Source organism: Protopterus annectens, chromosome 13.part0, assembly GCF_019279795.1.
Source record: "Protopterus annectens isolate FY-2018-M chromosome 13.part0, PAN1.0, whole genome shotgun sequence".
Classification (NCBI taxonomy): Eukaryota; Metazoa; Chordata; order Ceratodontiformes; family Protopteridae; genus Protopterus; species Protopterus annectens.
Genome location: NC_056747.1, coordinates 920,805,726 through 920,822,477, shown reverse-complemented (window position 1 = coordinate 920,822,477; position 16,752 = coordinate 920,805,726). Strand labels below are relative to the sequence as shown.

Sequence of the window (16,752 nt, the reverse complement as noted above, 5' to 3'; positions counted from 1 at the left end):
ATGGAGGCACAAAGGCAAATGGATACTTTCGTGGTGTGACCGGAGGGTGAGACTTTTTACTGGTACAGCCAGGACCTAGTTATGACTGGTCCAGGGGCAGTAACTGAGGAACAGATGAACGTAGCCATCAGTAAGGCCCCCTCCCTTGACACTGACCGACAGCATTTGTTACACTGTACTCTATACTACTGTAGCATACCAGGACCTGATAAAGAATATGAGCAAGAATTATTCAAAAATCCTGCTAACAGATTAGTATTACGAACCTTGTATTGGGATACTGAGGGAAACAGTGTGGTAAGCTGTTCATTACCTCAGGAATTCATAGCACTGTACAAATCTAATCGACTACCGCATGTCAGCTTAACGAAAAATAAGAATATGAAATGGGCAGATTTAGGAGAAAAAGTAACAAGGTGGGAAAAACAAACTGATTCAGAATTATCAGAGCAGGGAATACAAAAACAGAAATTGAATTGGCTAACACAGACACATCCAGCTGTACACTTACAAACCAGTGAGGACAGCTGATTAGCATTCTTATTAGAAGAAGAAGAAAAAGCCTTGTGTGATATACCAAAGATTCTTTGGTCAGCAGGCAAGTCAGATGTAGGACTTATTCAAACAGCAGGACCAGTTACTATTACTCCAAAATCAGCATTTAGACCACAAAAAAGACAATACCCCTTGAGGAAAGATGCAGAACAAGGAATCAACCCTATAATAGCAGCATTACTCAAGGAAGGAGTACTGGTAGAATCTCTTGATTCACCATGTAATACCTCTCTGTTTCCTGTTAAAAAAGCAAACGGGGAATGGCGGATGGTACAGGATTTACAAGCTGTAAACAATGCAATAATACCTAGAGCACCTACGGTGCCAGCCCCACATATCTTGTTGAATGATTTGAAGCCGCAACAAAAATATTTCACTGCAGTAGATATAAGCAATGCTTTCTTTTCAATACCTATACATCCTGATAGCCAGTATTGGTTTGCATTTACATTTCAGGGTAAAAGATATACCTATACTCGGCTACCACAGGGATATTGTGAGAGTCCAACAATATTTGCACAAGAAATGGCTAGCAACCTGGCAGGGTTTACCCCACCAGGAGGTAGTCAGATTCTGCTTTATGTGGATGACATCTTGCTAGCAGCCCCTACCCAGCATCAATGCAGGGAGGATACTATAGCGTTATTGAAATTTTTAGCCGCACAAGGACATAAAGTAAACAAAAGTAAGTTACAACTTTGGAAAAAACAAGTTAGATACCCAGGATATGTAATATCCAATGAAGGTAGAATATTAGACGAGGACAGAAAAACAGCAATTTTACAAGCACCCAAACCAGCAACCAAGAAGGAAATGATGTCCTTCTTGGGAACGACTAACTTTTGTCGAAGCTGGATACCAAACTATGCTTTAGAGTCTGCTCCACTGGCTGATTTAATATATAAAACACCAATGGCAGCACAAGATTTGTTACAATGGACACCCGAAGCAGAAACAGCTTTCTGCAGACTAAAACAATTGATAGCTTCTTCATTAATTACCACAAACGATTCTTTCAGACCATAGATTGTAAACAGGGATATATGACGTCAGTTCTGATGCAACAGCATGGGGATAAGCAACGCCCCATAGCTTACTATTCATCACAGTTAGACCCAGTGGCATGGTTGTTGTCTCACTGTGTACAAGCAGTGGTCGCAGCTGCAATGGCAGTACAGGCTTCGGCCTCAGTGGTGTTATTCCACCCTCTCACATTGAGAGTGCCTCATGCAGTCGCGATAATTTTACTGCAAGAAAAAATAGCATATCTTTCTCCTGCTAGACATCTTTCATGCATGACCATACTGCTGAGCCAACCTCATATGGTAATTGAACGTTGTACAACACTGAACCCGTCAACGTTACTTCCAACCCCTGTGGATGGCACATGAAATCGAGCAAATAACCTTGCCCAGACAAGATCTCACTGATATGCCCTTGGATGATGCCGAGGTGACATTGTACGTGGATGGCTCGTGCAGAAGGGGTCCTACAGGGAAAAATCTAGTGGGGTATGCAGTAGTTACAGATACAGAAATTTTAGAAGCCCAACCCTTACCGCATAACTTATCTGCTCAAGCAGCAGAATTGATAGCCTTAACACGGGCTTGCACTCTAGCGAAAGATAAATGTGTGAACATATATACTGACAGTCAGTATGCTTTCTCTACAGTGCATGTTTTTGCGCAAAAATGGAAAAACAGGGGAATGATAACATCTAATGGTAAACCGATTAATCATGCGCAACTTATTTTGAACCTATTAGATTCTATTCAGTTACCTACTAAAGTAGCTATTTGTAAATGTTTAGCTCATACAAAACAACAGGATAGAATTTCAAAAGGGAATGCAAAAGCTGATGCAGCTGCAAAGCAAGCAGCCTCAAACTCAGAAACTTTACTTTTAACCGAGGAATTACAACCCTCTGAGATTTTAGATCTAGAAATGTTAAAAACAATGCAGACACTAACTACAAAAGCAGAGAAACAAAAATGGGAGAAACGAGGTGCAATCCTCGAAAATGGACTGTATGTCTCCAAAGAGAAAAAAACAATATTGCCGTCTAATTTATTTAGATATGCAGCCTTGTTGAACCATGGGCAGTGCCATGTCTCAACAGGGGTATGGTACAGTTAGTAAATCGAATATTCCAAACATACGGATTCATAAATTATACAAAAAAATGTTGTGCAGCATGTCATATCTGTAACAAACATCATGCACAAGGGGCATTTAAACCCAAGCAAGGAAGTTTTCCTACACCACCATATCCGTTCCATACTATTTGTATGGATTTTATAGAATTGAGTAAATGTGAAGGGAAAAAATACTGTTTAGTAATTATAGATATGTTTTCTAAATGGGTAGAAGCTTTTCCAACTAAAAATCCGGATGCAGCAACCGTGGCAAAAGCCCTAGTAAAAGAAATAATTCCAAGATTTGGCATACTGGAAAGGATTTATAGTGACAATGGGACACATTTTGTTAATCAGACGATTCACCAGCTTGGGAGATTCTTTGGAATCTCCTTAAAGAATCATTGTGCTTACCACCCACAGTCTGCAGGACTGGTGGAAAGGTACAATGGGATTCTAAAAAACAAATTGAGGAAGCTAGTGAGTGAGACACAGAAAAACTGGATTTGCTGTTTGCCTTTGGCACTGCTGAACATGAGAACAGTTCCAAATGTAAAGGGTTTGACTCCCTTTGAAATGATATTTGGAAGGGCATATTATGTGCCACAGTGGAAAGCTCTCATGCCTGCAGAACTAGAGGCTGACAGCTCATTAGCTAGCTACATGAGAAAACTGTTAACAAATAAAACTGTTTTGCAGTTGAAATCTTTTTCAGATAAAAGACAGACCAGACCGCTAGAAGCAGTGCTGACTCCGGGGACCTGGGTGTGGCTGAAGGTTACGAAGAGGAAGAATTGGGCGAGTCCAAAGTGGGAAGGACCGTACCAGGTACTGTTGGCGACACCTACTGCAGTCAAAGTTGCTGAGAGGACGTCCTGGGTCCATCTGACGCACTGTAAACCGGTAAAGAATTTTCAACTTGATAAACATTTTGGGACTGATACACAACAAAGGCAGGATGGCCAAGAGCAAAACAAGTAAAAATACAGATCAACCCCAAAGATGTTGTTTAATCATCTTGTTGACTATGCATTTATTGACTATGATTGTGATGACCTTCCTTTTGTTGTGGTTTTTCCTACATATAACCACACAAGTGAAAGTGGAGAGACGTGATGAACTGTCTATAGACTGGCATCCGAACTTTAATACATACCTAGCTATGAAGCGTGTATATGTAGAGACTATGAACATTTCAAATTGCTGGGTTTGTACTGCTATACCAACAGCATATGGAGGACTGTTAATGTCCGCTGTCCCTTTGGGGATAAATGAGACTTGGGAGAATTTACTTTTTGATACAGGATCTGTAAGATCACAAGACAAAATTGCATTGTATTTGCCTATTACACAGAAGGGAATTGTATATTTTTATAAGAATGATACACTTCAAGTGGGTTGGAGTAACTGTAATATAACCATATCTTATAAATGCTACATTAAAGTTAAAGATAGAGGCACGGTTTGTAATACGAATTATGATTCATATTTGAGTTTAATGAAAACAACATTAAGTGAAGTGCAGAGAAATCCTGTTTTACATAAACAACTGTCTATTATAGACAAGAAAATGTTTCATGCAGAATTAACCCGCATCAGTACTAAAGTAGAAAATTGTTATTTTGTTTGTGGAAAAAAAGCATACAAATGGCTACCTGAGAATTGGTCCGGCAATTGTTTTTTGGGTTATCTGGTTCCGGCCATAAGACATACTGCAGAATTACCTCCGGGTAAGATACGAAATGTGAGAGATGTAGCCCGGAAACCTGAAGGTCCAATCGGAAAACCTGTAAATCCAGTGGGACAAATCGAAGCTGGTTGGAAAGACCATCATTCCGTAAAGGATAGAGAAAAATTGACTCATATGGACTTGAGTGACAGTGTTATATCCTGGGCTGGAATACTTCCAGCATATGGAGCAGTCAAATCGATCTGGGAGTTGAGAAAGCTGTCGAAACTTCTCGAAGTAATGAGTAACACAACTTTTTCTGCTCTCGAACTAGTGACTGATGAACTGAATGCAATGAGAACTGTTGTGCTACAAAATCGATTGGCTCTTGACTTCACCCTAGCGGTGAGAGGTGGTACGTGCGCGCTTATCAAAGAAAAATGCTGTGTGCTTATACCAGACAATCGACATGAAATTAATGATCACCTAGAGGTAATACAGCAGGTATCGGCCATGACTGAACCAGGCCCAAATCCACTGACAAACTTTTTCCAGAATCTGTTTGGTGGGTGGGGTTCTATCCTACTGAACATCTTGATTGCTATTTGTGTGGGTCTGCTCCTATTAGGAGCATGTGTCTGTTGTGGGATTCCCTGCATGAAAAGATTAATCAAAGATTTTATTGATATATCTGTAACTGAAACTTTGTACCAAGACATTGAGTTAAAAAAATTTATTTCAGATGAAATTCTTTCCGAAGTATAAACTAAATGACTTACCTAGTTAAAAGCCCTTAAAGGAGAAGGCTAGGGGACGAAATAACATTGTTTATATTTCAGAATAGAATAAAAAGTATTAAAAGGGAGGAAAATGTTAGAAAAATATGTATTTGAGCATATATAAAGTGCTAGTTAAAAAGCAAATAGTGTATAATGCATTTTATTATATTATTAATATGTCAATAAGAATGATTTTACATGTAACTGCTTGAAGCTTTGGAACTGCAGTGTATTTGAACTCTGACCCTGGCAGTAGCCAGCTCAGCAAGCTTATGTTTTTCACTAATGATTATCTGCTGGGTCAGGAAATTAAATGTATAAAGCATTGAAAATCTTCTTCTCCTTCCTTTGGGACAATTGGCCTTGTAAATGTTATCAAGATAAGATGCAGCTGTTGGAAGAATGTTGCAAGAAGAACAAAGAAGTGTATTGCAAGACTGAACCAGCTATTGTATTCAAGCAGGCCTGAAACCTTGAAGGAGTAACATTTACAGAAAGACATTATAACTGACCAGGTGCCTTGCAAGGCTATATTATTCCCAAGGGAAAGCTTTTTTAGAATATGTAACATCAGCAATCTTTATGAATAGGATGTTGTGAACCATAGTGATGTAGGTGCCCTGTGACTAACCATGTCAGAAAGGTGGGCACAAACTAGAAAGTAGAAACTATAAGAATTGTATACTTCCTGTATCATGTCAGACAAAATTCTGTACTTGTACGTTTTTTGCCTCCTGGTGTACACTAGTAAACTTTTGCATCTGAGCCTCCTGTGTTGTTATCTTTATTTTTATTTAACAGAAACTTTTGATAAAACTAAACTATTACATTTACGGGCCAAGTCAGAACATGAGAATATTAAGATTAAAAACGGATGAGTGGCATAGTTATATGACACAAAGAATCCACTGATTCTATAAGATACAAATGACAAACTGTTCAACAACTGAAAGAACTTAAAAGTACAGTAAAAGCATGTAATACCATCTAACTGCTCCTTTGTACCCAGCCATTTCAAATGACTGTGTTACAGTTGGGGGTGGGTTGGGGGTGGTTCTGAGGAAGATGATCAATTTTCCTTCTTCCTGCATCACAGAACTGATAAGGTTCCGTACTCATCCCAACAAGACAGAGGTCAGCCCTTTGCCCCATAGAAAAGTGCATCTATACATGTCACTCCTTCTGCACCTGCATGCTCAACATCGGCCTCACTACAATCTGAACCTTCTAGAACCTTCCACCCCACCACTTCATCCTCTCAGTCGGACAGTAATGGGAGTATTGCACAATGATGAGGTAGAATATTTGGGTAAACAGGTGCATTTTACTCATCAAAGGACAAGACAGGCTGTGAATCCAGAAGAGCAGCCTGATAATTCTCTACACCCCCCCAGAGAAGTACCACATCCCGATGGTACTATGCTTTTAGTCCATAGACCTTGGACACTTCCTGATTTACATTCTGTAGTTAAAACCTTTCCTAAAATTAGTCAAGACCCACAAAAGTTTATTGCTGAATTAAGCATTGTTATTTAAATATATGAACTCACCCTGGCAGATTTAATGCAATTTTTTAAAACTGTAGTACCACCTGATATATATGACAAATTGAAAGAAAAAGTTGGCTTGGCTCCAGCAGAGGACTCAAATTACTCAACTGCTGAAGGGAAAAGGGCATTAATGGAAGTCAGAAAGAAGCTTTTACAAGAAATTCTGACAGTCTGCTCTGTTATACCAAATTGGGACAAAATCACTGCATGTAACCAAAGAAAGGGAGAAACACCAGCTGATTACTTTAGTAGACTTAGGGAAGGATTTTGAGCATACTCTGGTATTGCAGATCTAACAGAAAATACTAAAGCAGCTTTTAATTCTGATTTTGTGCACAGACATTTACCTAATGTGCAGCCATTAGGAAAGCAAAACCAGATCACTTGGCAGGAGGAGGAAATAGATAAGTTAATAAAATTCACAGACCACTACATGGATCAAGTACATAAAAAGAGAGGAGTTGCAGAAGACAGAGTCATGTAATTGCAAACAGTGAGTTTTGAAAGTAGAAGTAAAAACAGGGGCAGAGGTAGGCAAGGCAGACAGAGTAGAGGATTGCTGTACTTAGCGTCATTGATAAGGGAGCAGAAGAGGCATATTTACGTGGATGATTGTGGGTTGTAAAAAGCAAGATAATTCCTCAAGGAAACATCCTGATGGCAGAATAGTAGCACATTTAACTGTACTACCTTGGTTAGTAAGGCCATATCACCTCCTGAATCATATTGGTAAACATGGACCTTAATCTTACTGATTGGTTCACCCCTCTTTCTCAGTCTCTAGTTAGCCATTATGTAAATAACTGGGAGACCTGTTTATAGCATAATATTCCACCCCCTGTAAAAAATAAACCCTCAGTTTGACCCCACCTTAAAGGCCCTTTGTAAATATACAGTTGGACTTTATCCATATGCAGTGGGCTGCTACATTTTCATATATTCTAGTTATAGTTTTCTGCATGGGTAGAATCCTATCCATGTGCTAAGTGTGATGCTGAAACAGTAGTAAGGAAATTTCTAAAGGAATTTATTCCTCATTTTGGGGTACCTCATAGTATTAATTCAGGTAGAGATACCCATTTTAATACTGAAACTGTTAGGAAATTGTGTTCTGTGTTTCAAATTTCTTTACAGTTACATTGTCCTCACCATCCATAGTCATCTGATCTTGGTAAAAGATCTAACAAGACTCTAAAAATCAGAATTATCAAAATTTGTAGCATGGCCAAATGCTTTGCCTCTGGCTTTGATGAGTATTTGGGGAACTGTAAATGCTACTCATAAAATAAGCCTACATGAAATTCTTACAGGCCATCACATGAGAATGCCACCTTCCCACCAGTCAGAAACTGTGAACTGGTATTTACCAATGAAGCTGTACTGAACTATTGTTCAAAAAGTTGTGTCTATCTTACAGAGGTGCTATAAATGTACCAAGGAAGCCCTTCCACCATCATCAACAGCTCCCTGTCATGATTTACAACCAAGTGATTGGGTCTACGTAAAGGTATTTCAATGCAAATCTTCATTGGAGCCATGGTGGAAGGGACCTCATCTCATCCTCCTAACTATCCATACTGCAGTAAAATGTGCTGGAATACTGAAATGGGTCCATGCTTCGCGTTGAAAAAATACCTGCTTGACATCTCCCAAGTCAACAGGAAATGGCACCACACGACTTTCTGGTGACATCACTGAGTCTCCTCCTCCTACTGCTTCCGATTGTTATGAGAGAAAACCTGTTTCTTCCAATACTGCACCAATATGCAACTAACCAAAATGTTTCCAACTACTGGGTGTGTGGATTTGTTCCCCATGATGCCAAGGGGGCATTCCAATTTTACCCATCCCTGTGCAACAGACTTATTTAGAAATACAAATTGCTGTAGAACATCAAACTTAGAGTAGCATTACAAATTGAACTAAGAAAATATATTACCAAGTGGTTGCATCAGTACAAGGTGATACTTGTTATGCCAGAAAAGGAACTGTGCAAGTAGGTTACAGCAGTTGCAATGACACACATAATGAGATTTTATTGCCAGAGCTTGGACTGAAGATGTATGTCTGGGGGGAAAAGCATGGGAATATTGAATAATCATTATATCTGTGGAGACCGTGCCTACCCCTGGTTAAACAGAAACTGGTCTGGTTGTTGTTCTGTGGTACACATGACACTAGCTATTTTTCATTTTTTCTCTGTTCCTGCTGGAAGGTTACAAAATAAGATGGCCACGCACCCTGCTGAGCAAGTAGTAGCTTGCTTTTCTCTGTAGTATGGCCTATTGTGAACTTTGCATGAAGTGAATCAGTTGTCCCTTACATGAAATGGCTAATAAGACATCAGAACATAATTACAAGGCAAATAGGGAACAGACTGAAATTCAAGCCACCACTTTACAAAACCGAATAGCTCTTGATTATGCACTGGTCTCGAACGGCCGAATTTGCCATCTGAACAGAAAATGGTACTGCACGTTTGTTTCAGACTTTCATGATGAACAAGAAAAGGTGGCTGACTTTATAGAACAATTGGCTATTAATATGACTAAACCCAACTTTGTGGAACCTGTTTAGGTGGTTGGATAATATATTTGGAAACGCTGGTGCAAGTATAATGCAAAGTATAATTACCTTTATTATAATCATACTTGTTATAGCTCTTGTATATTCTGTTATTAAAAAATCTATTAGTAAATTGTTTTATGAGAAAAAGTCCACATGCAATGTTTTTTATACCTGAATAAAAACACCCCAGGGTTTATATGCCTGAAAATGATTTAATTCAAAATAATCTGGGACTATGATGGTTTATAGTATCAGAGAGAGGAATTGTAATGGATATATTATTTTAATGCTTATTAATGCTTATTTTAATATACTTTTAGATTAAAACTACTGCAACAGTTTCATATTATTTATCTTCCCATCTGAAAAGAACAGATGACTTTTGCTAGAGTTCATTAGAGCTTAGCAAGCAGATGATAAATGTTTCTTTTCATCACGTAATCATGAAAGAATGTTATATATGTTATATACCTTGTACTTGCATAGAACATCTCTGAGATAAGCCTGCTGAAAGTAAACACACAAACAATGTCAAAATTACAGCATGAAAAATATTTTAAGCTATGCTCCCATATGCATACCTTTTTATCTGTTTACACCTTTCAGCTGTGGAAATGTGTTCATGTGTTTTATCGTAAGTTGGAAAAGCTTTATACTGTGGATGAACCGGTTTGTTTTTTTTTTCTATTTTGAAGATATAAAAAGGCTTGTTTCTGTGCATATGGTTGAGTTTCTCTATTTCTGAGATATTCTATATCATAACACATTTTTAATAAATAATGTGTTTGCATTCAGAATCTTTGACAGGCTGTGTATTGAATTCAATAGCTACATGATATTATGTTTTAGTATGTATTCCTTTTCAGTATATCACTTTCTAAAATCTGGGCACACACACTATTTCCTTTTCAGTAGTACTTTTGTCTACTAACCCTTCTGTCAAAACAGAGAAGAATTATTGATATTTAACCATAGAAACACATTATTTCAACTTATTACTCAAAATAAATTTTGAGAAGATTCTTGCTTTGTAGGTTTCCCAAATGGCTTTCAGGTCTGTAAAGGGACTTGTTCTTTGCAGGGTAAAAAGCTGTTCTACAACTAGTTCTAGTTGTTCATTTTTTTTCATTATTTTGATGAGTTTCAATAACAGCTGTTCTGTTTCAGGGGTTAAATTATGAATAATAAATCCTATTTTTGTGTGTTTCTGGTGTCTAGTGAAATTCTGTTTTCTTCCCTAAAGGAACATTGCAATATCCAATAAGTTTTTATTATTACTTCTTCAATGGACGGCAGTTTTGCTGCACATTTCTATTAACTTTTCTGTGCAGTGAGAAGAACAGGTACATTTTCACTTTTAGATAATCCTTCTAAATAAATTTGTTTAGAGTGATAAGTGGAAAGAATGTGTTTCTAAGATTTGTTACATACTCTGTACCACTCATGTGTTTATGATGTTTCATTAACAAGCATAATGTTAGCCCAGTGAATGAATGGGACTGAAATGTTGCTCTGTTTTCCTTCAAAATGCAGGCCTGAGGGCAGAAGGATATGGAAGGATACAATTAAAAGAGAAAAAAATTATGATAGTGCCAAATGATTAACTGACAGCAAGAGAAATTATAATTATGTCCTAAGATGTATAACAGATCCACACACTGAGCATCTGCAGTTTCATCTTAAACTGATTTCTGATACAGACCAGAATCTTACTTTTAATTGTAGTCCCAGTATATGCATGACTGAGTTAGAGTTTCTTCTGATAACAATCCAGATGAAATACAGAGAGCTTATTTTTATTTCAAAATAAGAATGAAGGAAAGGGGGACGTTAGGGGTCAGTACAACTACAAATGATCCTTGTCTGTTAGAACAGAGTTACCCATGATATGCACAGATGGATTTCTTTCATATTGCTTAGCTATGCATGAGACAAATATGGATTTAGCATTTAAAATAATTAGCCAATATAAGCTTTTTTTGAAATCACAGGAGAGAGACAGAGGACAAGTTTTGGAAGAAAGAAAATGTTGACATTCTGTTGATAATTTACTACTCTCTGAAAGATTTTCTGCCACACCCATAAGTAATGGATACCTTCATTTTTTTCTAGTCCTGCGCAAAAATTAATTTCAAAATATTGTCATTAATGACTGCATGTACATACTAGCTATATAAGGCCTGCCCAACAACAGTCCTCAGACTCAGTCAATCCAACAACCTCTGCCTCCCGGCCAGCTGGGACTACAGGCACACGCTACCGCACCCGGCTTTCTATAGAATAACTTATTAATATGCATTTTCAATGACTGGTACATTTCACTTGCATTGTATCGATTTTATCACTGTTATTCATATGAAGTCAATTGAAAATATTGAGTATAAATTTAAGTACTCATTAAAAAGAAAAGTTTTTCATGAAAACAGACAAGTATGCTAGTGCAAGTGCATAAAATATAACTTTGATGGGAAGGAAGGTTAGAATTGAAAAGTATATCAATAAAATAAGCTTCTGTAGCTGATAAGAAATCCTTCAAATGGTCTGCAGTAGAATAACACATAAACAAGCCTATGAATTATCAAAAATGAGCCTGCAGATTTGCAAATCCTTAACAGTTTCATGCTGTTAAGATTGCATATTTTTCTGCCATTACATGTACTTTAGATAAACACATAACAGAAACACAAATAATCTTGAAGCTAAAGTTTCCTTACTTTCGAAATACAAAGAAGTATACCAGGGACATTTGTAAGCATGATGTAACCAATTAATTATCTTACCATGTAATCTTGCAAGATTTGGAGAATAAAAAAATGAGTATCTTGAGGATGCGCTGAAAGACGCAGCATATAATGGGGCCACCAGTGGCTCATTGCAGTAGTCTGAAAACAGGAAAACACAATTAATCTGTTTGGCAGCACAGAAAAGAAGAAAACAAACATTTTTGTACTGTATGCATGACATTACTAAGATTTTTGCCATATGTTTTGCATTTTAATGTGACCATTTACAAATTCAAATGTTTTTAAGCCCCACAACAAAAGCCATGCTCCTGGCTTCATCTTTTGAAAAAAAATCAGGTGTAGCTGCTTTATTAAAAAATCCTCGTATGTTACCATACTTGGTTTATGCCAGTATTATGGGAAATTACAGAATAAACAAACAACAAATGTAATAAACCAGATACCTGTGATATGTGGTCAGCACAACATACCACATGGCATTACTCCATGGTCTCAGGCATTTCTATCAAATCTAACTATTTGACTTGACCAGGTTTAATTCCTGCAGACAACTCCCACACACAGAAAACATACTCATTTATCTTCTTATGTATGTGTATAAATGAAGGATGCAAGTTTTTATTCATTAAAGGATGAAACCACTTTAATTCAAAAACAGTTGGTGCAGAGGGTTAAAGCTATAATCTGTAGTTCCTATGGTACAGATATTGAATCACACAACTCTCCTTTGCCTAACTGTATGACCTTTAGTAAGTCACTTCACCAGGTAGTGCTTGTGGGCATCTGGTACTTTGGGCTATGGTCCTCAATGGTCCCCTAGAATGCATGTCTGCCTTTGAATAGTTTATATCTTGGGATCCATGTACTTTTCAAATTGTTTCTACTTTCTTTTTTGGTTTATTTTTATGATTTTACAAAGTTTTGTGTGGACAAAGGTTACAGTTTATATGTATGTCTGTACACAAACACACACACACATATATCATCATCATATATATATATATATATATATATATATATATATATATATATATGTGTGTGGGTCTACTTTGATTCAATGAAAACTCATTTCACTGAATTTCAAAACACTCACACCAAATCACTGAAAGCTCAAATCACTGAAAACTCATTTCACTGAATCACATTTCACTGAATGTAAGTACTATTGGGCAAATAAAACGTATGTGGCCTTTTCCCCACTGCATTGCAATCCTGGAGTTAGTATATATAGTTAGGGGGTGGGGGACAGCCCTCCACTTACTTTTGGTTTTATATTGTTAGCTTTCAGTGAAATGAGATTCATAAATATAAAAGCTAAGTAGTGCAGATCTACGGCCCTGACACACCCCAATGTGGGGGGCAGTGCCCCCACACCCGCCTAAATATATATATACTAACTTCAGGATCACACCACAGTGGGAAAAATGTACTTATTTATTATTTATTTAAATTTGTTGACCGGGAGTGTCCGACTGGACGTAGGTCCATTTTCAGCAGAGGCCCGGGAAGAAAAACTCCACAGTAAAATAGACAGTAGTTACATTGGATTACATAGCGATTAACAATTTAACATAGCAATTACTTACAACATATTTACAGATGAAGAACATAGTACATCTGTAGACAACTAGAATCTTTATCTGTGAAGTACATAACAGACATTAACAAATGTTACAATGAGAAGTTCCTGCTGTATAATAAGTACAAGTCTTATGAGCATCTGAGCTTGCTATAATCAAGGTAGTTAGTGGAGTGGAAATAAAGGTAGTGGTTGGATGGGGTGGATGATATTAGAGTGGGAGTTGCAAGAGCATAGCCAGCATGTTTTTAGGTGCGCTTTTAGTAAAGTTTTGAAGTGGGTGCATGATGGTTACGGAGGTAATTGTGGGTGGGAGTGAGTTCCATTTTTGGCTATGGCGCAAGAGAATAGTGCTTTGGTATATGCAAATGGCATATATGTTTTATTTGCCCAACAGTACTTACATTCAGTGAAATGTGATTCAGTGAAATGAGTTTTCAGTGATTTGAGCTTTCAGCGATTTGTTTGAGGGTAAATTGAAATTCAATGAAATGAGTTTTCAGTGAATCAAAGTAGACCTCTCTCTTTCTCTCTCTATATATATAAGAACAGAATAATTACCACAGTCACCATAAAGTATGAGACACCAGTAAAATGGAAGATATTTCTTTATTGGGATAAGCGCTTTCAGATCTCCTGATCCTTCATCAAATCCATATAAAACAAGTCAGTTAAAAACATTTAAATACTGAAACATACCCAATCAATTCAGTGACACACCCTCTCTATGAAAATTTCACACATGCCTCCTAAGCCTTCTCCCTTTTAGAGCAGATTTAATTGGTAAGTAGGTATTGAGACCTGGAGATCTGTATGCCTGTAGCCTGCCTGCTTTCTATACTAGATTATTAACATCTCCCCCTCATGTGTTGTTACCTATACTCTGTATTACCATAAAATAAAAATAATGTCCTTCATTCTCTTAAATATGCTTAAAAAGGTATATATTTTTTTACATCCTGCTGCCTAATGTCACTTTTCTCTTCCAAGCGATGTTTCCCCCCTTTCTCCCTCGGCTCAGAGACCACATCTCTTTCCCATTCCATACTTCCCTCACAAGGTGAAGTGACCGCTGCACAGAGACAAGTACAGGATTTAAGAGAGGACATAGGGAAACCGTATTTATATAGGGGACTCATATGGAAGAGTTTTCACACAGAGAGGGTGGTAAGGATCTTAGAATGGTCCTTACATACTCTAGTGACATTAAGGGGATTTGTAATGTGATTAGGACCAACTGGAAGATTCTGATGTCAAATGAGGCAATGAAAGGGATTGTAGGGGAGATACCTCGCTTTGCCTTTAGAAACAACCATAATCTTAAGCAGCTTCTATGTGATAAAAATGTGAACTGTCACTCTGTAGTTTCACAAAGAAAAGGCACCCACCCATGTTGCAGATGTACTTGTTATAAATTTATTTATAAAGGAAATGTATTTTTACATACACAACAGAAGAAAGAATATTATTTTGATGGGTATGCAGATTGTACCAGTAGGAATATAGTGTATATGGCTAAATGTAGCCTCTGTGACTCCTTTTATGTGGGTAAAACCACAAGACAGCTAAAGGAGAGTGTGTCCAAACATTTGAGTGACATTAGGCAGCAGGATGCAAGCTGACTTTGTTACCCTGGCCATGGTGACTGTGGTAATTATTCGGTTCCTTGGATATCTTGTGTTACACAATTCTTCAGTGAGCTTCCTACATTTGTCTCATATAAATATATATATAAATACACACACACACACACACACACACACACACACACACGCGCGCGCGCGCGCGCACACACACATACATACACACAACTGTCAAGCATCTATTTTGTCAACCAAAGTATGTCGACAAATCAGATGTTGATTTAACTTCAAAAGACTACCCGCACATAGTCTATATACATATGTGTGTATATATATATATATATATATATATATATATATATATATATGTGTGTGTGTGTATATATATATATATATATATATATATATATATATATATATATATATATATATATATATGGGTTCCTATGACAAGATCGACAACTTGAAATGTCGAAACTGACTTCACCGACAACTGAAACCGCCGACAACTCAAATCGCTGAGGTTTCGAGGTAAGGATGTAAGTTCGCTACCATGCCTACCATGGTAGCATAACACTGCCACACTTACTAAACCATGGTAGGCATGGTGGCGAATTTACATCCTTACTCGAAACCTCCGCCATTTGAGTTGTCGGTGTTTCAGTGTGTCGGTGTGTGTACATGTGTGTCGATCTATGTCATATATATATATATATATATATATATATATATATATATGTATCTATGTATGTCTAATCAGTGTAACCACATATTGCTAATTTCTAATTCCTATATGTACATAAAAATATTTACTTATTCAATTACATTTGTTTACCAGGTTAGTACACTGATCAATGTCGACTGATTTCAGATTCAGCCCAGGTGAAATACAAAACATTTCACAATCAAAAAATACAGAAATGTAATCAATAACTGAATATTTCAGACTAATTACATAGAAAAAATGTGTATGTACGTTCTAGTGAGTAAGTACGGTGCAATGTACAATCAAGCAGAGTATCTTGTACAATATATTAATTAGTTTTTAAAGTGGGCCAATCTTGAGAATATAGGTTAGGTGATATGCCCTGGGTTTAAGCAGGAGCATTTCACCTGGATGAAGAAGTGTTTCTGAATTGCATTCTGAATTTGGAATACGTCTTGATTTCCTTCATTTTGATGGGGAGAGCTTGCCAAACAATAGGTGCCTGAAAAGAGAAAGCATGTCCTGTAGAGTTTAATTTGAGGGGTAGAGAGAATTGCTGTTGCTTGTGAGTAGCGTCTTATGTTATATGAGGAGATTTTTTCCTAAAGTCTAGCTGCAAGGGGAGTAACTATGTGGAGTTGGAGTACTTTGTAGAGTTGGGATCCTAAAAGTAGTTAAATCTTTGTTTTTGAGCAGCCACTTGGCTTTTTCTAAGATGACACAGTGATGTTCACAGTCAGGTGAGTTTGTAATAAATTGGAAGATGCTGTTAGAGATAATCTGGAGTGTGTCAATGTTTGCCTTGGAGGCAGAAGCAAACGTTGGGAGCTCATATTCAAGTTGTGAAAGGAGAACTCTATGACAATGGCTGCTTTGGCTGGTTG

The 16,752-nt window shown here is 37.3% G+C and overlaps 1 protein-coding gene across 1 annotated transcript in view; it reads right to left on the bottom strand.

Annotated features, from left to right (window-relative positions):
- CNTNAP1 (contactin associated protein 1) overlaps positions 1-16,752 on the bottom strand; it is a 941,217-nt gene that overhangs the window by 671,386 nt on the left and 253,079 nt on the right. The window contains exon 2 of the mRNA XM_044054679.1: positions 12,037-12,138. Coding sequence (XP_043910614.1) covers positions 12,037-12,138 — 102 coding nt within the window. The remainder of the gene's footprint in view (positions 1-12,036; positions 12,139-16,752) is intronic.